This window comes from Copadichromis virginalis, linkage group LG10, assembly GCF_057382275.1.
Source record: "Copadichromis virginalis isolate Kocher_CV1m ecotype Utaka linkage group LG10, C_Virginalis_male_GT1.1, whole genome shotgun sequence".
NCBI lineage: Eukaryota > Metazoa > Chordata > Actinopteri > Cichliformes > Cichlidae > Copadichromis > Copadichromis virginalis.
The window spans coordinates 13,061,114-13,082,123 of NC_140627.1; the positions used below are offsets into that span (position 1 = coordinate 13,061,114).

Consider the following 21,010-nt stretch of genomic DNA (forward strand, 5'->3'; position numbering starts at 1 on the left):
CGGACCTAGTTCTCCTCTTCTTTTCTTTGGGAAAACGGAGCTGTGGAGACAGAGGGAGCGGAGAGAGGGATTCTCCCAGTGGCGCCCTCACACAACTGCAGCAGGTCAGCGCTCTCGCTGTTGCTAGCTCGCCACACTATGCGGAGAGGTCGTTACTGAGAAGTAATCGATTTCTCCACGTTCAGTCCGAGTATTTCGACAACACCCGCCTTACAGCAGCTCTTTAAAGTAAACTGTTAACTAGTACACTGCATAAAGAGGGCGTCTGCATCCTCTCTGTGAACTTTATGTGTGTAAAAGTGATTTAATATCAGGATAAAGGTTTGTAATTAGCATACAGCAATGCTACATAAAGTTGTTGTTGGCTAGCATGCAGATTGACAGTCTGCTTTTTTAGTAAGGATAAACCACTCTTAAGTGAAAAGTTTGAACTATATAGACCAAAAAGTAAATTACTTATGGTTAGTTTTCAAAACATATATATTTTGTATGAGTTTAGATGTCAAAGTAAAGCAAAGTTGCTGGAAAAACTAACATTTACAGTTGTTTATCTTTATACCCATTTCAAAATGCACCCGTTTTAACTTTAAATGTTTTACTTTTAGCTTAACTTTTATATCTTATGTTTTTGTTGGTGTTTTGCTGTTGTTGGTGTTATGGACAAGCTTTAAGAAGTTAGGCTAGGCATTAAACAAACATTGCATATGGTGGCAAAAAAGTAAAACTAAAAGCTACAGAACCAACTGAGTTGATTGTCTATACTCACAAAACTAATTGAAATAAAATATAGAGGAAATGCCTTTAGTTTGAGTTTCTTTCAGTGTGTTTATGCTTGTTTGTTTTTTACTTTCCCCTTAATCTTTATAATGTGGCATTGTGTTTATATTGCAATATCTATTCTGACCTTAAAACTTTCCCCTGAAAAATTAATACCCACATTATAATAATATTGCAACTTAAGCTGTCAGTGAACTGAATTATACTCAGAACAAAAATGAATATTATTGAAAAATAAAAGCTGAACTGAAACTAGCAAACACACTGGAAACTAACCAAAAGTAAGCAGAACTGAAAGTAAAAATTCTAAATAAAATCACAATCAAACCAGTGAAAAAATATAAAACAGTAATAAAACCAATGTGCGCTGACTGTCACAGTAGCTGTGGAAAGGAACATAACTTAGTACATTTACTCAAGTGCTTCATTAAAGTGCAGGTTTAATGTACTGTGTATTTTCTCTTCCAGTTCTACTTTTTTTGCATGCATTTGTTTGTTATATTCCATACAATTTATCTGCAACATAATAAGTCAGCTTTAAAATAAATGGAATTGTATACATCTAATGACACAGCAGTATACGAGTGATTAAAGTCTTCCACAGCTGCAATTATCCAATAAAATAATGGCCTAATTGTAATTCTGAGAAGTCCCAGTCTCTACATAATAAGGACATTTTATTTAGGTAGCTTATTTTGAATGTACAACTTGTGTACTCTTAAGTCGCTTAAACGGGGTGTAAATTTAACTTGAGTAAAGGCTCATAAAAGTTTTTCTTTTTTGCAGAGCATTTACCCAGCACAAGATTATGTTTAATTCATGTGCAGTTGTACTTTACATGTAATAAATCTATAATAGGATGCAGGGCACAAGCCTGAAAATTGTGTCCAGTGTTTTATACATCATTTTCTACACTTTTATTATTTTATTTAACTGTCTGATTCCCAGTGGCTCACCCCAGCCTTGCTCTTCTCCCACCACTGCCACCGCCATGCCATCCCAGCAATCCAGGACACCGCTTTCCTGCTCCGCTTGCCCATATCTGACACTGACAGTCAGACTTCTGTCAGAATCTGTGTGTTAACCCACACTACAGGTCCAAATTTTGGCCACACCATCTCATTTAATGGTTTTTCTTTCTTTTTATGACTGTTTACATTGTAGATTCTCACTCAAGGCATAAAAACTATGAAAACACTTATGGAAATATGTGGTAAACAAAAAAGTGTGAAATAACTCAAAACATGTTTTATGTTATAGATTCTTTAAAATAGCCACCCTTTGCTTTGATTTTACTGCTTTGCACACTCTTGGCATTCTCTCGATAAGCTTCAGGTAGACGGGTAGTCGGTCTTGAAGGAGTTCCCAGAGATGCTGAGCACTTGTTGGCCGTTTTGCTGTCACTGTGCGGTCCATCTCATCCCAAACCATCTCGATTGGGTTTAGGTCGGGTGACTGTGGAAGCTAGGAGTTGGCTACTGGAACTCTGTGTGGCATTTATGTGGGCTCTAAACTGAGGTGCTGGTGACTTGCAATATGTGAGGCTGGTGACTCGGATGAATTTATCCTCAACAGCAGAGGTGACTCTTGATCTTCCTTTTCTGGGACGGCCCTCATTTGAGCCAGTTTCGTCGTAGCGCTTGATGGTTTATGCGACTGCACTTAGGGACACATTCAAAGTTTTTCAGACTGACTGACCTTTAGTTCTTAATGATGAAGTAATGATGGACTGTCGCTTCTCTTTACTTAGCTGGTTGGTTCTTGGCATAATATGAATTCTAACAGTTGTCAAATAGGGCTGACAGCTGTGTACCAACCTGACGTCTGCACAACACAACTGATGGTCCCAACTCCATTAAGAAGGCAAGAAATTCCACAAATGAACCCTGACAAGGCGCACCTGTGAAGTGAAAACCGTTTTAGGTGACTACATCGTGAAGCTTATTGAGAGAAGGCCGAGGGTTTGCAGTGCTGTCGACAAAGCAAAGAGTGGCTACTTTGAGGAATTTAAAATATAAGACACATTTAGAGTTATTTATCATTTTGTCTTTGCTACATGATTCCATATATCTTGCTTCATATATTTGATGTCTTCAGTATGTGTCTAAAAAGTAGAAAGTAGTAAAATTAAAGAAAAACCATTAAATTGGTGTCTCCAAACGTTTGACCTTCCAGATCAAGTCTCTTCAGTGGTGGAGCTGTTTTGCCCTTCCAACTCACAGGCCTGCTTAATGCAGCCTCCTCCCTCAGGCTGCCCTAGCTCTTTACCAGGCTCCTGGAATTTTTTAATTGTTTGAAATAAGATGCGATACTTAATTTTTTATTTTTTATTTTTTGCAATGAACACTGTTCATTGCAAACACCCCCAGAAAACTTACTAAGTAAACAGGGACAAAGTACGATCTGGCATTACTGAGTCATTGAGTTTCCCAAAAGTGCACCACATAAAATTCATTTAAATTGTGACATAGTAAAGGAAACTCATACAGGAAGCCATAAGCTGGTCTGTTTTCTACAGTAAAAGTACAATACAAGTCTTCCACCTTTGACAGAGGCTGACTTCAGTCATCTGCGTCATATCTCATTACTTTTAGCAGACAATTAACTTTAACATTACTGCCTCCTAGTGGATTTAGAGTCTGTAAATGGCCTGACATTTTCTATTTCCTTTGCAGAGAAGTCTTCTTTTGGTCACAGATTTTAGCCTTTTAAAAAAATTCAGCCTTGTAGTCTAGAGTGCCTGTGCTTTTCTGTAATTCTATCTGTTTAGACTGTGCAGGTCTGGACTGGAGTGCATTCAGTCCCCGCTGCTGTAGAAAATCAAGCCAGCCTTGATGTAGCCTGCAAGCATCGCCTGGAGCTGCACGAGTAACCGAGGCTGTGGCTATGACCTGACTTCTTCTGGAGTTCAGCCTGATAGAAAATGTTTATGTTCTATTTGATTAAAAACTTAGACCAGGTAAGCATATAGTTCTTTATTTATGTTTATGCTACATTACAGACATTTATGTGCAATATATTTATATGTCTCTGTGTGTGTTTCTGTGATCTATTAGATGTTTGCTTGTACTGCACTTTAGTACGCTTCTGTGAATGTTTTTGTGCTCAACAGAGCTGGAAGAAACATGGAGCTAGATCTTAAATGCCAGTAGACTTCAGGGAAAGTCCTGGAATCGTATTTTTATGTTCCCAGAAAACGAAACATTAGGTTTCACTTTCTGGGAACCAAATTTAATGGTAATCCATCCCTTTAAAATAATAGCAGAGGAGCCTGTTCACTGTAATTGATATTACAACCACTAGGCAGAGCCCTAAGCCTTCCTTTAATTTAGGGCATCAAATAAGGCTTAACATATTAAGACACTCATGCTTGTTATGGTGAAATGATCACGCAGGGCGAGCTACAAATACTGAAATTCATCCTCGTGTTGCCTTTTCTTCTTATTAAAAGTGAAAAAACCTAAGATTGAAGGAAATAGATTACTACACCCAGTACTACATGTTCATTCTGGATTGTTGTAAGTTATTCCACAGCTTGTTTCTTCTGTTGGGTTTAGTTTTACACCTTGGTCAATTTATAAAGCGGTCTTTGTCGTGTAACAGAGATCTGGGGGATGAGAGGCAGCGGAGGTGAGCGTGAGGTGAAAGGGACAGCAGATGGGTGCTGATGGAGCTCAGTGCAGATGGACAATAGGGTTCCCCACGGAGGAATAATAAACAGCTGGGTTAGCCAGGCGAGGTAACCCAAACGATATTAGAATGTCCTTCGTGGTTTTAGTTAAATTTATAATATTCATGCATAGTGTGTGTGCAACAGAGGGGAAGAGAGAAACACCGCTTTTCCCTCCATAGCAAATAAAACACCATTCCTCTATGATTTATTGTTCTACTGAATCAGAAAACCCGAGCGACTTAAATACAAAATGAGAAAAAAACATTATTAAATCTTCGTCTCCACAGCTGACAGGCAGCTTGTGACAAGAAGGCTGGGATCTCTGGATTTCTTCCATAATGTGTCAGATGTTCAGAATTACTTTTTGAGTTTATAATGTGATTATCTGAAATTGAACTCAGGCAGAGGGTTGTTAGGGAAACAGCTGGAAAAAAATGGCAGAGATGTGCTTCACTTGACTTGCTTTTGAGACGCTAAAAGAATATTTTTACAGCGTTTTAGCACCGAGTTTGACAGAAGTGGGGCATCTGAGATGAAGCGTTGAGGGGTGTGTTTGTAAGAGGAACTTAGTTTGAGTCAATCAGCTCAGTCTTGTCAACATATTTTAGTTAAGGTAAGGATTAGAGCCCAGGTCATCAATACACATTACTTAACCTTTATTTTAAGGCGCTAATATACAGTTATAGAAGATGTAATGAATAATTAGAAAAATATTTATCACATTACAGTCAAACACAAAGCCCGCTAATAAAGGAAGATCCTGAACATCAGGAAACAGGAAGGAAATCTCTCTTACAGGAACTGCTAAACAAAGATAGGAACAATGATTGAAAAACAACTCAGCTGGAAAATAGCATATCTTAGGAGGTGGGAATGGACTCTGCCATGAAACTGCAATTTCTTCATCACTGACTTTAGTATATGTGCGAGTTTCCTGGGCGTGAGCCTGACAGTGTTACGTATACTGTCTGTGGAGCAGAAAAATGCAGATGATGTTGAGAAAGTGCGTTCATGTTTTACATATGCATGTCATTGCACATTCAGTATCTTGGATATTTGCTGCCAGCAGTCAGCCTGGTGCATATTATGTCTCAGATGCCTGTATAGTAAGAACGCTTTAAATGGACTTTTCTGTAAGCTTAAATACTGCAAATGGAATTAAGTTTTTACCACAGAGGTATTTGGAGAAAAAAAATGATCATATAAGAGGAAGTATCATTTACAAGCCACCAAACTATAAAGAATATTTCCACATTGTTTGACTTCAAAAGGAGAATATGCTGTGGTTTTTATGACCCAACTTAATGATCAATTATCAGCTCATTGTACACACTTCCTTTTATTTTTGTGCTTCATATAAAGCTGACCTGCAGTGAATAGAGCTACACAATTGGAGGGGGTACGGTGAGAGAACCGAGTAAACAAAGGACATGTTGTGCATAAATCTGTGTACTCATGTAAGAAGTACTTCCTGTATACTTTAGGAGGCAGCACGAGAAATACTCACACCAGCTGACATACAGTGATCAGCCATAATGTTAAAACCACTCATAAGTGAAGTGGATAAATGTATCTTCTTGTTACAATTCAATGTTCTGCTGGGAATCATGTGGCCCTGGCATCCATGTGGATGATGCTTTAAGATGAACCAGCCATTTAAATAGAGCATGCACACCTCTCCATTGACAATAGCACTCCTCAGTGGTAGAAGCTTACCCCAGCAGGACAATGCATCACACCACAAATAGTCCTTAAGAACAGATCACAGACTCCACAGCATTCATCCAACCTCCAGACTCTCCACATCCTAATCCAGCTCATCTGTGGGATGAGCTGAACAAGCCCACACCACAGAGGCCGCACCTCACAACACACAGGACACAAAGAATCCCACCAACTCCCAGAATCAAAAACCACAGCACATGCTAGGCTGAGGTTTGATATCAACATCCTTAAGCGTCAAAGCTGTTCTGATAGCGTAAGGGAGACCTCTGCATTATGAAGTGAGGCTGACTGGTTTAAAATTGGTGTATTTGTGTTTATTGCTTATACAAAACTGTTTATCTCTTTTTAAGCACTATTGAGAGTAAGAAGGGAAAAAAATGTAAAAGGTTTTCCCATCTGGGCAGCATTATTCAGATTCCTCTCTGTTGGATATTTGATGCTGGCATGTGAAAGTGGGTGTGGCATGGAAACAGCCTAAGCTACAGTGAAGTGAGAGGAAAGATGAGGAGTGGGGAACCAGAGGAGGGTGCTGTTCTGTTAGAAAGGTGATGTGGCCTTGAAAGCACACACACATAAAAAAAATGCCTTGAATAGGAGGGAGGATAATAAGAGAGGAATCTGATAATTCATGCGCACGGCTCATACGTTAAGTCAGTGTTAAGTTAAAAATGTGTTGCGTTGTGGTTGTTGCCAGGAAAAGGAAACAGATGGGGAATGTAACACTTCATATTAATATATCTGCGGAGTGATATTTCTATGATGGTGTAAGTTATTTCGTCAGCAGTGGATGACAGCCACTAGGAGACAGGCAGTCTTGCTGGTGAAACACTTCCATAATTCACATCCCATGTGAATCTGCCTCGGCTTGTGGGAGAAAAGGGAGGGAGCAAACTAACAGGGAGGGAAGGAAAGAATGTCCTAAGGGCCAATCATGTGATTTCTGTTTTTTTTTTTTTTCTTTTTTTAATAGCTGCACAGTGATTACATGTTTTTAGTCTGGGGCTCTTAGCAAGTTTTTCCAAACCCTCTCCACTCTCTGTTTTCTCTGGCCCTCTTTTTTGTCTCATTATCCAACAGCATACTTTCCCTCGACTTTTTTTTTTTCTTTCAGAGTGACGTGTGAGTGTAGTTCCTGCCCTTGTTTCATGCAGAATAGTTCAGAAGGACGGACAGGGAATCACGGAGAGGCGGTGATTTACTTTGACCTGTCATGGACAAGATGAATTGAAGGTGCAAACAAGAGGAGCCGCTTGAGTTTTGGCCTAAGTGTGTGTGCACCGGGGAGTCAAGCAAGGAAGCGCAAAGACGTGACGGAAGAGACGCCAAGGCAGAGAGAAACAGAGAAAGTGACCGAAGGGTAAGACGTAAAGTTGCCTAATTGTGTTGCCCATGGGCAGAGGTGGATGAGAAGCTGCGTTTAAGAAGTCTGTGAGACAGGAGGAGGAGCACCAGCCTGAGGGGGAACCACCAGTTCAACCTTCTTCCAGCAACAACAGGACAGGATGAGGTACCAAGCCAGGGTAAGGTCCATGATGCTCGTTGTTTTATTTTCCTTTTTATTGCGGCCCACCTACTCGCGATTTGTGGTTACTTGTGGCTATGTTTAAGCATTTTCTGTACTGATACAATAAAGTCGATATCCGATCAACCTATTCCCTCTTTCTGCCATGGAGACACCAGAGGGGGAAAAGCAAAACAGAACAATGAGTCACTTGGAATTTTTTTCCTGTGTATGAGTCAGTGTATATTTGGGGTTTTGTGTAAGCCTTAACTCAAGCAGTCCGGATAAAAGAAAAAAAAAAACATAAACACTATTTTTCCATTATATCCCTGCTGGCACAACTTTGGTCAGGAGCCCACCATGGTACCACTGCTGCTTATCCCTGGGACAGAGTGGTGGGGCATGCCTTATAAGGAAGACAATCCGAAATGAAGTTGGCCCTGCAGAGCTTAGTCATGAGGCCTAGGGCCAAGTCCTGCTGTTAACTTTCTTACTGCAGCTGCAGCTGCACCCACAAACCTGCAGATTTCACAGAAGTTCCCTGATACTCAGAGTCAAATCCTACATTAAGCTCTCATGCACCATCAGCTAGATCACACTCAAGGTGCTGTAAAAAGGAGGCCTCAGGTCAGTTCACAGAAAACAAAGCTACAGGGATTACACTTGATTCTGGTTAAATCTCCATCCCAGAGCTATAGCCCTTAACGTAACTGAACCACATATTACCTCCAACACGAGTGGTAGCAATCTTTCTGATTTTGGTATCAAAGAAGAGTACTGAATGAGGCCTCTGATCAATAAAGTTGACAAAAATCTTGTAATGAAAGAAAGCAAAAACACATAACTTGAAAAAGATCCTTACAAATTCAAGCTGGACACTGTGCAGGTACTCTGAGCACAGCAGCTACTCCACAGCACAGAAACTCTTAAGGTATGAGGGCTAAGGAAGCTGAAATGAAAGCTTTAGGCAAAGCAAGTCCTTTAAAGCCCAGAGCTTCAACTGTGGCCCAGTCATCTACAGCGAGAGAACACACTGAGATGAACTCTTGAGTTTCACAATAATGTGGCAGACCCCGTGACACTGTACAGAATGTGATGAGTTGCAACCTCATACACTGACTGTTATCCAGGCACTTTTCATTACAGCTGTTGCAGAACATTTGAAAACTGAAAACCTGCTACATCATTGCACCCCCTTTGTTAAAAGTACTGCAAGGATAAGTTTTTGTCTGCACTGCTCATTGCTATATGAGTAGAATGAGTAGAATGTCAAATTGCATCAAAATCACTGAAAGCATGCCCTAAATCTGACCCTGAAATTCTTGAGACATATCCTTTTGGAAAATCTGACTTTGAACAGTAATTGCTTTTTGTAGGAAGCCCACCTGCAAGTGGGAAAACAATAATACGAGGTGAAGCAGAGAGGAGGGCCTGCAGTGGAAGTGTGCGGTGACTTCTTTGCGTTCACTTCTTGGCTGTCGTCCACTGTTGTCCTCTTGTTTTTTTAAGGATATTCCTGCATGAAGTGGTCAGAGATAATGACCTTTTAGCAGCGTTGGCCGGCCAAATGAGACCCTCGAGAGGCTGTTGCGTTCAAGAAAAACAAACGTCCTGTGGAAGTCTAACCCCTTTGTTCCACTTACTGCTTGTATTTTATGAATGTGAAAGAGTAGGGCTTGTTTCTTAAATGAGCCTTTGATACCGAACATAGAGCACCTTTTGTCTGGCTGTGGTATATTGTGCATTTAATATACGCTCAAGTGTTTTTCTGGATATTTCTCATCAGTAAGTAATGACTGCTGACATTTCTTTTATCTCTTTGCATGATGCTGCATGTTGTTGTGTGTATGTTATATCTGACTTCAGGGCATATCTAAGAATTTCTCTAGTAATTCGTTTCTGTCTCCACTACGATGTTTATCTTCACAGTGGGGTTGACATGTACACACATTTTTCTAGTTAAACCCCATCTGGTGATATAAAACTTTGTGTACTGTGTACACACATGATAATACACTGTCTCTGTCGAAAAATAGAGGAGTCTATCCTGTCTGTTTATCATTAGGATTCCTTAAATTACTTCTTTGTTTAATCTTGGCATGCTTGGTGGAACTGTTCTTCTTTGTGCACTTGCAGGACTTGTTTCCACAGCCAAGAAGCACTCTGTAAACTTTAGAGAGCGCCGCTTGGGGGATTTAGGCCTGATTCATTTGCCCTGGCATTTTGAAAGTGTTTTGAAATAAATATCGTGCCATCAAAATCATGTGGTAATTATTGTTTTCTTGTGCGCTGCGTATTAACCTGTTTACTGCTGGGTGAAGCTGGAAATATGAATTGTCCTTTTGTGCCCCCTGCTTGTCAGCAGCATGTAATTGCTTATGTTAGATATTTATAAGAAAGATTAAAAACCTGTCTTCGATTGCCATTTAAGGCAGGAAGTGACTCAAGAATGAAGAGAAATTCACATTCCATGTACGTTTGTAACGATTCTTTTTCTCCTTTTCTGTGTAGGAGGTGGACATTGAGGGAAGAGTGCGTCTGGTCATGGAGGGTGCGCTGACTGCCCGGGACAGGGTTGGGGTGCAGGACTTTGTCTTGCTGGAAAACTACAACAGCGAGGCAGCCTTCATAGAAAATCTGCGGCGGCGCTTCAGAGAAAACCTCATTTATGTAATCATTTTTCTTCCTATTTTCTAAAACATTTCCCGTGATGTGATAAGCCATAACTTGAACGTGGTGTCTACTCCCTGTGTTTGATGTCAGACGTATATCGGCTCAGTGTTGGTGTCGATGAACCCGTACAAAGAGCTAGAGATTTACTCCAAGCAGCAGATGGATCGTTACAGAGGGGTCAGCTTCTACGAAATATCGCCTCACATGTGAGTCACTTCAGGCTCCTCAGGTGTTTTTTTTATTAATGGTTCAGTTTGATAAACACCAAACAAAAACTAAATGTTGCTTCAGTTTTTGCCTTTTGTCTGACTACAGCTCAAAAAACCCTAAATATTCAGTCAGGATGAGAAGAAAGAAAATCACATGAGCAGATAATTATGAACTAAATCTGATATTTTTGAAATATTATATATTATTTATAAAGTGATTATAAAATTAATCATGTGGAGCTACTCGCTGTGCCAACCATTTGTGAATAACAGAGTAGCTGAAAGTGGCTTTATGTAAAGTTGGCTGATCTGAGCTTGCTTTTTGCACATATCCGTAAATCTCATCTTGCTATTTAAATTATTTTAGCTCCCTACAGCTGCAGCAACCCTTACAAGCTGCTTGGAAACCCACCCTAGCTACTTATAATCATAGTAGTAATCTTACTGCTCTCCCTACCTTAAGCTTTCCACATATGCACACATATGGTCAGGGAGGTCCCATAACAGATCCCTACTACCAAATACAAATTACTGCAGATGGAACAACAACCTCTCTGTATTTGCTTTGGGTTTTCTGGATCTACGCTGATTTTTGTGTGACTTTATTCCACTGCTGTGTTTTACCTGCATGTTGATCTGTAGCTGAACCTGCATTTTTGTTTTTTCCTCAGCTATGCCTTGTCAGACAACACTTACCGGGCCATGCGGACCGAGAGAAAAGACCAGTGTATACTCATATCAGGCGAAAGTGGAGCAGGTAAAACAGAGGCCTCCAAGAAGATCCTCCTCTACTACGCTGTCACCTGCCCCACTAATGATCACATGGCAGCACTTGGTGACCGCCTGCTACAGTCAAACCCTGTCCTGGAGGTATTTAAAAATTAGGCTTTTCAAGCTGATTAGCCTGTATTTGCAGTGCATGATATTATCTGACTTATCTGTTATTTTTATATGGGATTTTTGTGGGATTTTATGTTGCATTCTTTCTTTTAATTTCACTTCCTCTCTCTAATTTCCTGTGTTTTTTTTGTTTTTGTTTTTGTTTTTTTACAAAGGCATTTGGCAATGCAAAAACACTAAGGAATGACAACTCCAGCCGCTTTGGGAAATACATGGATGTTCAGTTTGACTTTAGGGTAAACGCTAAAACTGATATATTGGATAACATCATATCAGTCATCATAGCATCGAAAAGCAACAACTCTAGAAGAAAACTTTAATAGTTGCTCTCAGCTCTCATCTTTTTGTGTAACCTCTTCAAGGGGGCACCGGTGGGTGGTCACATCTTAAACTACCTGCTGGAGAAATCTCGTGTAGTACATCAGAACCACGGCGAGAGAAACTTCCACATCTTCTATCAGCTTCTGGATGGAGGAGAAGATGACCAACTCAACACACTGAACCTGGAAAGAAACCCCCAGAACTACCGCTATCTGGTTAAGGTGTGTGTCGCGCAGTTTCAAGAATTACAAATTGTCTGCGCCATTAGTTTTAGCATCGTTTTAAATTGTTTCTTTTTTCAGGGCAACTGTCCCAGAGTCAGCTCCATAAGTGACAAGAATAATTGGAAGGTTGTGATGAAGGCCCTTCCTGTCATTGGCTTCACAGAAGAAGAAGTGCAGGTCAGTAACAGTCAGAGTTTTACCATGTTAAAATCATTTTATATCATTGCAACACTGGAATCCTTAATGAGCTCTTTTCTGACAGTTTTGGTATAAATAATGCTATTCTGAACACTACATCATCATCGACGCATTTGAAAAGCAAATTGTTCATCTGTGAGGTTGTTGCCAGCTGTTCTTTCTGTCTCCCGCGTCAGAAATTGCTGAATATCATCGCCAGTGTTCTCCATCTGGGAAACACGCAGTTTGGGGAAGGGGAGGAAGGTGAAACCTATATCACCACTGAGATTTCTAATCTTGCAAGGGTCAGTACAATCCCGCTAGTATTGACAGATGTTTAAATATGCTTAGAAATCTTACAAAACAGCCTGACTGAGAGCAGATGTGTTGTTGTTCTCCAGCTGCTGGGTGTCGATGGCTCAGCCCTTAGGGAGGCACTCACTCACAAGAAGCTCACAGCCAAGGGAGAGGAGGTCATCATCTTTTCATCATCACTCCTCAGGTTTTCAGTTGTTCGATGCACATGTTTTTACTGGGCTGTTTTTATGTTTATGCAGATGATCACCCCGCTAAATTTTGAGCAAGCGGAGGCTGCCCGTGACGCCTTAGCCAAGGCTGTGTATGGCCGGACCTTCACGTGGCTGGTGGAGAAGATCAACCAGTCGCTGGCTCTTAAGGTGCAGCACTCATAACAACTTAAAGATAACAAGAGAAATTCCTCCATCTTATTGTGAGGCCGTTGTTGTCTTCTATCTCTGTCTGAATGATGTGCACTGTATATGCTGTGCAGGATGAAATCTACCACAGCAGCAAAGGTTCCTCAGTTATAGGGCTTCTAGACATCTATGGCTTTGAGGTCTTGCAGCACAACAGGTATGGATTATATTCTTTTCCTCTTCACCGTCATCTGCTTCTTAGCGCAGTTCGTCAACCGGTTTCGCTGTCAAAAGTAGCCTTCAGTGTCCCTGCAATGTGTGGTAGTTTTGTTCTGTTTTAAAAGAAGTTTCCCGCCTGCAGTTTTGAGCAGTTCTGCATCAACTACTGCAATGAGAAGCTCCAGCAGCTGTTTATAGAGCTGACCCTCAGATCTGAGCAGGAAGAATATGAGACGGAAGGAATTGCAGTGAGTACAGCTGCTAATTGCGTAGTCAGTGTGAAACAACTATTGATATCGAATTTCGATGCTAAAACTACATTCTTTCCTTTCACATGCAGTGGGAAACTGTGCAATACTTTGACAACAAGATCATTTGTGACCTGATAGAAGAGAAGCACAAAGGCATCATCTCCATTCTGGTGCGTAAAACAGCGTTGAGTTTGTATCTTTGATTATTTATTTCTCTTTCCCTTTTTGAGAAATTAAATAGCGTGAATAACTTACAGGACGAGGAGTGCCTAAGGCCCGGAGAAACTTGTGATGTCTCCTTTTTAGAGAAATTGGAGGACACAGTGGGCGGCCATCCCCATTTTGTCACGTAAGCATCATCTTATATCAAAGACTTGTACTTGTACTGTACAATATATGTGAGTAAATCTATATGTGTGTGTTTATTTCAGGCACAAGTTGGCAAATGGAAAGACTCGCAGGGTGATGAGCAGGGAGGAGTTCAGACTGCTGCATTATGCCGGAGAGGTCAACTACAATGTCAATGGTAAACTGTTAAGGCTGGATCAATAGCGTATTCATACTTACATTTCCTGTTATGAGACAACACATAGAGAGGATGATTCACAAGCAGCTTATTCCTCAATCACCGTGTTTTTGCTTCCATTCAGGTTTCCTCGACAAGAACAATGACTTGCTGAACAGGAACCTGAAAGAGGTGAGGATAGTGAAAAGGGACAAGGTAGAGCCTCACCGCAACCTTTGAAAACCACTCTGTCTCCTGCCATTGCTTGAGTGAAGAGGAAGAGGGGGGACATCTAATGTTGACTTGTGGTTTTGTGGTTTGGTCTCTGTTCAGGTCATGTGCCAGTCAGACAACCAGATCCTAAGTCACTGCTTCCGCAGAGAGGAAGTCATAGACCAGAAACGCCCAGAGATGGTAACAAATCAGTCACACTCTCTATGTTGATCATTTGTAGGCATGATTTAAAAAAACAGAAAATACACTCTGAGAATTTCACATCATTTAATTTTCTTTTGTTGATCATTTAGGCTGCCACTCAGTTCAAAAACAGCCTGATGAAACTTACAGAAATCCTCAGGTCTAAAGAGCCATCCTACGTGCGCTGTATCAAACCAAATGACGCCAAGCAGCCAGGTACATGTTTCACATCCTGTCATATTAATTGGGATATATAAGCGTTTTTATTTGGGAGGGTCCGGGTCTCAAATAAAGGCTTTATTAGAAGATCCTAAATACAGATCAAGAAAAACAATGTAAAGGTTACCCGTCTAATACTGGCTGCTGTGTTCTCAGTTTTGTCACACGGCAGTGAACTAGAAATGATGTTTAGTTGGTGATTCATAAACTAATTATGTTTGACCTAATTCTTTTCTTACGTTTCCCGTTCTCAATCAAAACCTCTCAGAAAAGGAAATACCTTCTTAAACACTCTAATAGTAAAGGTGGAAGATGTGTTTTGTTTGATTCAACAACAAACTAGCATGTGATTACAGAAGGTTATAAGTTAATCTAACAAAAGGAATTTTGATTTAGTCGCAACTTTTTTAATAAAAATGTCCTTTTTATTTCAAATAAATAAAACCCCCAGCTTCTTAATGTATGTAATGAAGCTTATCCTGCTGTGTGGATTGCGTTTCATATCATTGGCCAGAAATATTTCTTTGTTACTAATAAATACGGTTTCTGTCCCTGCAGGAAGGTTTGATGAAGTTCTGGTTCGACATCAGGTGAAGTACCTGGGCCTGATGGAAAACCTGAGGGTCAGGAGAGCTGGCTTTGCATATCGTCGGCGCTTTGAAGCCTTCCTGCAGCGGTAGTTCACAGTTGCAGTGGCTGTTTACTTTATGTTCATTCTTCTTTTATTGTAACCGTTCATAAATGCTCTTAGGTATAAGCCCCTGTGTCCTGAGACGTGGCCCAACTGGCATGGCAGACTCGCAGATGGAGTTTTGACACTGGTTAAGCACCTGGGATACAAAGATGAAGAGTACAAACTGGGGAGGTAACTTGTTTAATGTTGTATGCAAGGCATTTAATCACACTTCATTGCAATAAGTGTCCATTGAAAGGCACACTGATTTTGTGTTGATCACAATTTTTTTTTTTTGGCTGCTTTCTGTAGATCAAAAATCTTCATCCGTTTTCCAAAAACTCTTTTCAATACTGAAGATGCTCTAGAAGCGAAAAAGCCAGAGATAGGTAAGCAGCAATAGCAAGGATTATCAAACTGAGGGCGTCACAACTGAAATAAAATATAAGGTAGTGATGCAAATATTCATGAAACACACTTCTAATGAGTTTAGAGTGTCAAAGATGTGAAGCTTCAGCTTTTTGGGAGGTTTTAGTGAAACAGCTCCTGACTTTAATCATCAAAATGAACACATTTTAAACACAATCATAAGGTACGCAGTAAAACTATATTCCTCATGTTTCAGCACTGACCCTGCAGACATCATGGAGAGGCTACAGAGAGAGGGCCAAGTACCAACGCATCAGACGTGCAGGTCAGACCACCTCCAGCTGTTGGCGCTCTCATACTTTGCCACCTTTCTCCTTAAAGAATAGCCCCTAAAATGAGAATATACAAGTGTTTAATGTGTTTGTATAGTATTGTTACATTGGCCCTACCTGCTTGGTACAAATGCATAAATCTGCAATACAGCTTTGTTTCATTTCCCCAGCATTCCTTTGTGGGTCTAAACTGACTTTATATGTCTGCTGCACTAACGTTGGGGTGTTCTCTTTGGCTGAGTATAAGAGCTGTCTTGGTGTTTATACGTGCATGTGTGTATATATATATAGTGATAGTGATCCAGTCGGGGTGGCGAGGGATGAAAGCACGCAGGAGAGCTAAAAGGCGTCGCCAGGCTGCTGACTTAATTCGCAGGTGCTTGAATGAAACTTTTTTTTGGCGTCTAGTTTTTGGTGCTGTGTTTTGCAAAATATAATAATTTCCATCATGATTTTTGCATTTTTTTTCCCAGGTTCATTAAAGGCTTCATCTACCGTCATGGGGAATACGGTCCTGAGAATGACTATTTCCTGGATCACGTTCGTTACTCTTTCTTGAAAAATCTACGCAAAAACCTGCCCAAGAGTGTTTTGGACAAATCCTGGCCGACACCTCCTCCGTCTCTCGATGAGGTGCAAAAACCCCACATTCAAATTGAGTCCCCCCGCTGTCTAAGATCATTGCACACAGATAATATGATATTTGAATAGATAGTCTGCATTGTTAATTCTTTGGTCTCCTACAGGCATCGGAGCACCTGCAGAGGCTGCACATGCGGAACATGGTCACAAAGTATTGCTGGAGAGTCCAGCCCGAATGGAAGAAGCAGGTACACTGATAACAGAAGATGGTCTACCTGTTATCTTGTTCTTGTATTTTCCTGCAAGATGGTCAGATTGCAGCTGACTGGCTTTCATTTAGTTGTTTTGTTTTAATCTTTATTTAAATCTCACTTGATTTTTGTTTGTCCTCTAGATGATGCAGAAGGTTGTAGCCAGTGAGATCTTCAAGGATCAGAAAGACAGCTACCCTCAGAGTGTTGGAAAGCTGTTTTTGGACTCCAGGCTTGGTACACGTTTATGTATTCATTGTCTTTGCACTTGTTATCCACCACCCACTGGCAAGCATAAAAAATTCACAGAGCATTTCTACTGCTTTATACAGAACGTGAGCAAATCAGTCTCAAAGTCGTCCAGACTCTGGGCAATGACAAAGTGCAGGTAGGGTTTGTTTTTTTTTTGTTTAAAGCCTGATGGCGATAATAAATGCTGCTATGGAGTAATGCGTCTCCTTGTCCTTTTCAGTACGGTGTTTCAGTCATAAAGTATGACAAAAGGGGTTTCAAGCCGCGCCCTCGCCAGCTGCTCCTCACTAACACCTTTGCTGTGTTGGTGGACAAGACCAAAATCAAGCAGAGGATCGACTACACAGCTCTGAGAGGTGAAAACCAGCCTTGAGAAGGGGACAGTTTTACAAATGTGGTATATTGAGATAGTTATTGAGATAATGTTCTTGAATTCATCACTTGTAAATGCATATTTTTTGTAAGGGAGGAATCTTTACAGTTTTAAATCCTGCTTCTTCTGTTTTTTTAAACGTCCATCTGCGGTCACAAAATCTAAACGGCTTTTTCTGGAAACTTCAGCTCAGTCTCTAGAGACTCTCAAGCAGAAGTTTCCATATCTGGATGATAAAGTGGACTGTGAACTTATCAGCTACTGCTAGCAAACTATACAGGTTCAAGTTCACGCACGTATTCTAATTAGTGCTGTAAAACAATGTAATAAAAACCATCACAAATTCGTGGATGGGCTTTACATGGGAAGTCGTTATGAGTCAGATAATTCTCTGCAGACTTGAATCAACAGAGGGGATGTCTAGCAGGCAGCTGTTGACTACAGCAGCTGCCTCTGCAGGAACACTCGTTACTCATAACGGTCACAGACTTAACTCCGCTGTGCATATGAATCAGCTAAGAATGATTTGCCCCATACAGTTGTTATCATAGGGGAAAACTATCCACAGAGATCAAAACTGTTTTGCACCAGACTGTAAAAGATGTTGTAAAGTTGGGGACTTTTAAGATCGGAGTCTACGGGGAATAACTTGCTTTTGGAGTTAGCCTCAAGTTGCTATTAAAGGTTTCTGGCACTTTTGCAATGGCTTCGTGTTACAGTTCAGGAGGTCACCACAACACTGCTAGGTATTCCATTATGCACATTGTGACTGTTCAGTGTGCGTTTAGTGATTTGTTTTGTGTTTTTTCTTGAAACAGATATCGCTTTGAGCTCTCTCAGTGATGGGATGTGTGTTCTTCACATCACAAGGGAGGACAATAAACAGAAGGTACAGTAGGACACAACAGTCATGCCTGTGTGGAATAAAGCAACCATGCAGCCACTCTAAAGCCCGCTGTCTCTCCCACAGGGGGATCTGCTGCTGCACTGCAGCCACTCGATCGAGCTGGTAACAAAATTAGCCATGATGGCCAACAAGACCAGCAACGTCAACATCAACCCGGGCAGGTAAGATTCAGACTGACTGCTTCTGTGTGGTGGTCACCATCAGTCCATCTTATCATCTGTTCTTGGCACGCAGCATCCAGTTTACTGTGGCCCGAGGCAAGGAAGGAATAATTGATTTTGTGAGGGGCGCAGAGCTGAAAGTGACCAAAGGCAGACGAGGACATTTGCTAGTGGTGAGTCAGCGGCTGCTCTGATATCATGTGGGGAGCCTGCAGACAGGGAGGGGTGTTTTGATACCAAAAACATTTGATAGCTGACTGTGTTCAATCTGATTTCACTCTTCAGACTGCCCCTCAGATCAACGCCACATGAAGACACAGAAAACCAGCTAACTGATCAGTTTGCAGCTTACAGGAGAAAACCACAGAATACAAAACATGCCCGACAGAGTGCTTATTGATTCATATTCTGTACATCTTCATTATAACAAGATTATCTTCAGTGTTGCATTAACTATTGATAACCAAAGATGAAAATTAAGACATGAAGTAGTCGCCATTTCAAATGCTGTAACTCTTTATTGAAAAAAATACAAAATATTTATCAAATATAAAATGTCTTCTGTAAAACACTGTATTACATATTGCAAGAGAATTAAAATAAACCACTTTGAAATAAATAGCATTGTAATAAATATTTCAATAAATAGCAAAATATCTTTGGAAAGTCCACTAGATCGAGGGCGTGGGTGGAAAAACAGGATGTTGGGAAGCGTTCTCGCCGTTCTGAAAGCTCATGTCTAACTTACAGTCAGAGGTGAGACAGAAACTCTGGGAAATACCCAAGAAAGCCCTTAAAATGAGAAGGAATAAAAAGCAGACTCGCAATAATCAGAGCCCCTCGCGAAATGTTAATAAAAACACTTGAATGAAAACTATCACAATCTTTCCAGTTTGATCAAAGTGCTGAGAGTCAGTTCAACTATTTCTTCCTTTTTTCTCTTTGACTTTGTGCGCATGTGTGTGTGTGTGTGTGTTGTCTTTTTTTCAGTTTTGAGTCATGACTGTATTTTCGTAGCCAGTAAAAGAAAGTCTCTTGCCAGCTTGGTGAGGTAAAGGTCCAGATCCCTCAGGATGATGTAACCTTCCACTCGGCTGTCCCATACTGTCCTGGACCTGCTTGCTGGGTTCAGGCGTGTTTGTGCCAAAGCAGCTGCTGGCCTTTTCCAAGAGCTTCTCAAAGAGCTCATCTAGAGGAGAAAGCAAAACAAATCTTATATCAGACCATTTTTGATGTCACTTCCTCCACAGGGAAGGGGGATGATGAAATGTGGGTGGATTTCAGTAAAAAGACTGTTGATACCTGAGTGCTAACTTGGCTAATCAGGTCCCGCAAGTCCAGCTGAATGTGTCTGATGTTCTGAGTTAGAGTTGTCCGAGCATCCTGCACCATCTTCTGATCTTTCTCCTCGTTCTCCAGCTGTATTCTCTTCCACTCCAGCATATTCCAGTAGGTTTTCATGTCCCAGAAAGCGGCATGCAGTCGTTCCCACTCCTGAACGCACAAGTGACAAGCACATGATTACATAATGAAGCGTTGCACAACCCCATCTGTGCTTGAAGTTTCAAAAAGGGGAATTCCATGCAAATTTTTACAAGCATTTTTATTCTGTAAAAGCAAACCTTCTGACAGAGTCATCAGGTTTCTTTCTTTTTTTTTGTTTGTTTTTTTGTTCTCCTCATAATGGAAAAGGTCAAAACAAGAAATTCTCAGAATAACACCAAAAGTTAATCAGAGAATGATTTTCTATGAAAGTGTTTTGAAACACAGAGGGACTTACTAACCGTCAGATTAATCCACCGATAGAATTCTGTGGAAAGTGAGGGCAGGTCCTTCAAGTGTCGGCTTCTGTCCTCAAACTGCCCGTTTCCCAGCTGCTGCTCCTTCTATAAATATTACACAAAACAATAACTTATAAGTTTAAGCTGAGAAAAAAAAAAAACAACTAGTGTCAGACCATGGAGTAGAACTAAATTTAGTACTTACATATTTCCCTAGCAGCTGTTGCACACGAGTTCGAGTGGACCTTGTGTGCTTGAAGCAATTAAGATACAGGGAATTAGTCTGAGCAACTGGTAATGAGGCGGATTGCTCCATGCAGTCCAGTATACAAAAGAGGAGGAAGAGGGCTTTCCAAACAGCCATCTGAAACATCGGAGACAAGACCAGAGTTATAGGTTAGAAATCATCTGCGACCACATGCGCCTTCATGGGATAAACTAATGAACGAACAGTTTGTGCAGCTGCTTAAACTCCCAACGATTAAGTAAAATAAGCTGACTTGGACTTCCTGTAAAATTGCTATGTATAGAAAGTAACACTTCTGAAGAAAATGAATATGGCAGATGGGAAATTTAACAACATTTCTCTAAGAAATTCCACGCCTCATCTGTCATCCCCTGCCACATGACATCCATATGCTTTCTTTCTTAAATTCCAATAAATGGTTAAACTGTGAAAAGGAAGCTCTTTTTTTTCTATGTCCTCTTCTTTTTCAGCCTTGCACCTAAAAGTGTCTGTGCAAAGACCTGAAGTCAAATCTCTTGAGTACAGATAAAACTGACTTCAGCAGGTGGTTGCCACTGCAGGAATCATGTAATTAGAAGCGTTGTATGTCTTGTCCCTTTCAGGTTTCCTGACTCAGTTGTAATTAATCAGCAGAA

General features: G+C 40.8%; 2 protein-coding genes across 3 annotated transcripts; one reads left to right on the top strand and one right to left on the bottom strand.

Annotated features, from left to right (window-relative positions):
• The first annotated feature begins 39 nt into the window (after positions 1 to 39).
• On the top strand, positions 40 to 19,207 carry myo1ca (myosin Ic, paralog a). 2 transcript variants are annotated; one of them, XM_085469899.1, is made up of 34 exons: positions 40 to 104; positions 3,548 to 3,736; positions 7,287 to 7,695; positions 10,188 to 10,346; positions 10,440 to 10,555; positions 11,230 to 11,428; positions 11,614 to 11,694; positions 11,821 to 12,000; positions 12,082 to 12,180; positions 12,378 to 12,485; positions 12,582 to 12,653; positions 12,738 to 12,857; positions 12,971 to 13,053; positions 13,198 to 13,303; positions 13,396 to 13,476; positions 13,564 to 13,655; positions 13,738 to 13,832; positions 13,957 to 14,003; positions 14,145 to 14,225; positions 14,339 to 14,444; positions 15,006 to 15,123; positions 15,199 to 15,312; positions 15,433 to 15,509; positions 15,746 to 15,814; positions 16,113 to 16,197; positions 16,295 to 16,454; positions 16,568 to 16,651; positions 16,798 to 16,891; positions 16,987 to 17,042; positions 17,127 to 17,262; positions 18,098 to 18,168; positions 18,250 to 18,347; positions 18,421 to 18,520; positions 18,633 to 19,207. In XM_085469899.1, exons 3-34 carry the CDS (start codon positions 7,678 to 7,680, stop codon positions 18,657 to 18,659), a joined length of 3,132 nt encoding a protein of 1,043 aa, XP_085326025.1. In that variant the 5' UTR covers positions 40 to 104; positions 3,548 to 3,736; positions 7,287 to 7,677; the 3' UTR covers positions 18,660 to 19,207. The 2 variants fall into 2 exon arrangements, with proteins under 2 accessions (XP_085326025.1, XP_085326026.1); XM_085469900.1 differs by lacking the exons at positions 40 to 104; positions 3,548 to 3,736; positions 7,287 to 7,695 and adding an exon at positions 9,308 to 9,461.
• A 75-nt stretch (positions 19,208 to 19,282) lies between these two features.
• On the bottom strand, positions 19,283 to 20,536 carry LOC146699954 (uncharacterized). The gene is made up of 4 exons (XM_085469901.1): positions 20,334 to 20,536; positions 20,132 to 20,233; positions 19,650 to 19,841; positions 19,283 to 19,536 (listed from the first exon to the last, which is right to left on the bottom strand). Exons 1-4 carry the CDS (start codon positions 20,499 to 20,501, stop codon positions 19,345 to 19,347), a joined length of 654 nt encoding a protein of 217 aa, XP_085326027.1. The 5' UTR covers positions 20,502 to 20,536; the 3' UTR covers positions 19,283 to 19,344.
• Between the last annotated feature and the right edge of the window lie 474 nt (positions 20,537 to 21,010).

Coding starts and splice junctions, on each gene's coding strand:
- myo1ca (XM_085469899.1), top strand. Junction 15,124..15,198: donor TTTGAAGCCTTCCTGCAGCG/GTAGTTCACAGT, acceptor AAATGCTCTTAG/GTATAAGCCCCTGTGTCCTG. Junction 16,455..16,567: donor CTCCTCCGTCTCTCGATGAG/GTGCAAAAACCC, acceptor GGTCTCCTACAG/GCATCGGAGCACCTGCAGAG.
- LOC146699954 (XM_085469901.1), bottom strand. CDS start 20,501: ATGTTTCAGATGGCTGTTTGGAAAGCCCTCTTCCTCCTCTTTTGTATA. Junction 20,234..20,333: donor AACAGCTGCTAGGGAAATAT/GTAAGTACTAAA, acceptor TAATATTTATAG/AAGGAGCAGCAGCTGGGAAA. Junction 19,537..19,649: donor TTAGCCAAGTTAGCACTCAG/GTATCAACAGTC, acceptor TTTCTCCTCTAG/ATGAGCTCTTTGAGAAGCTC.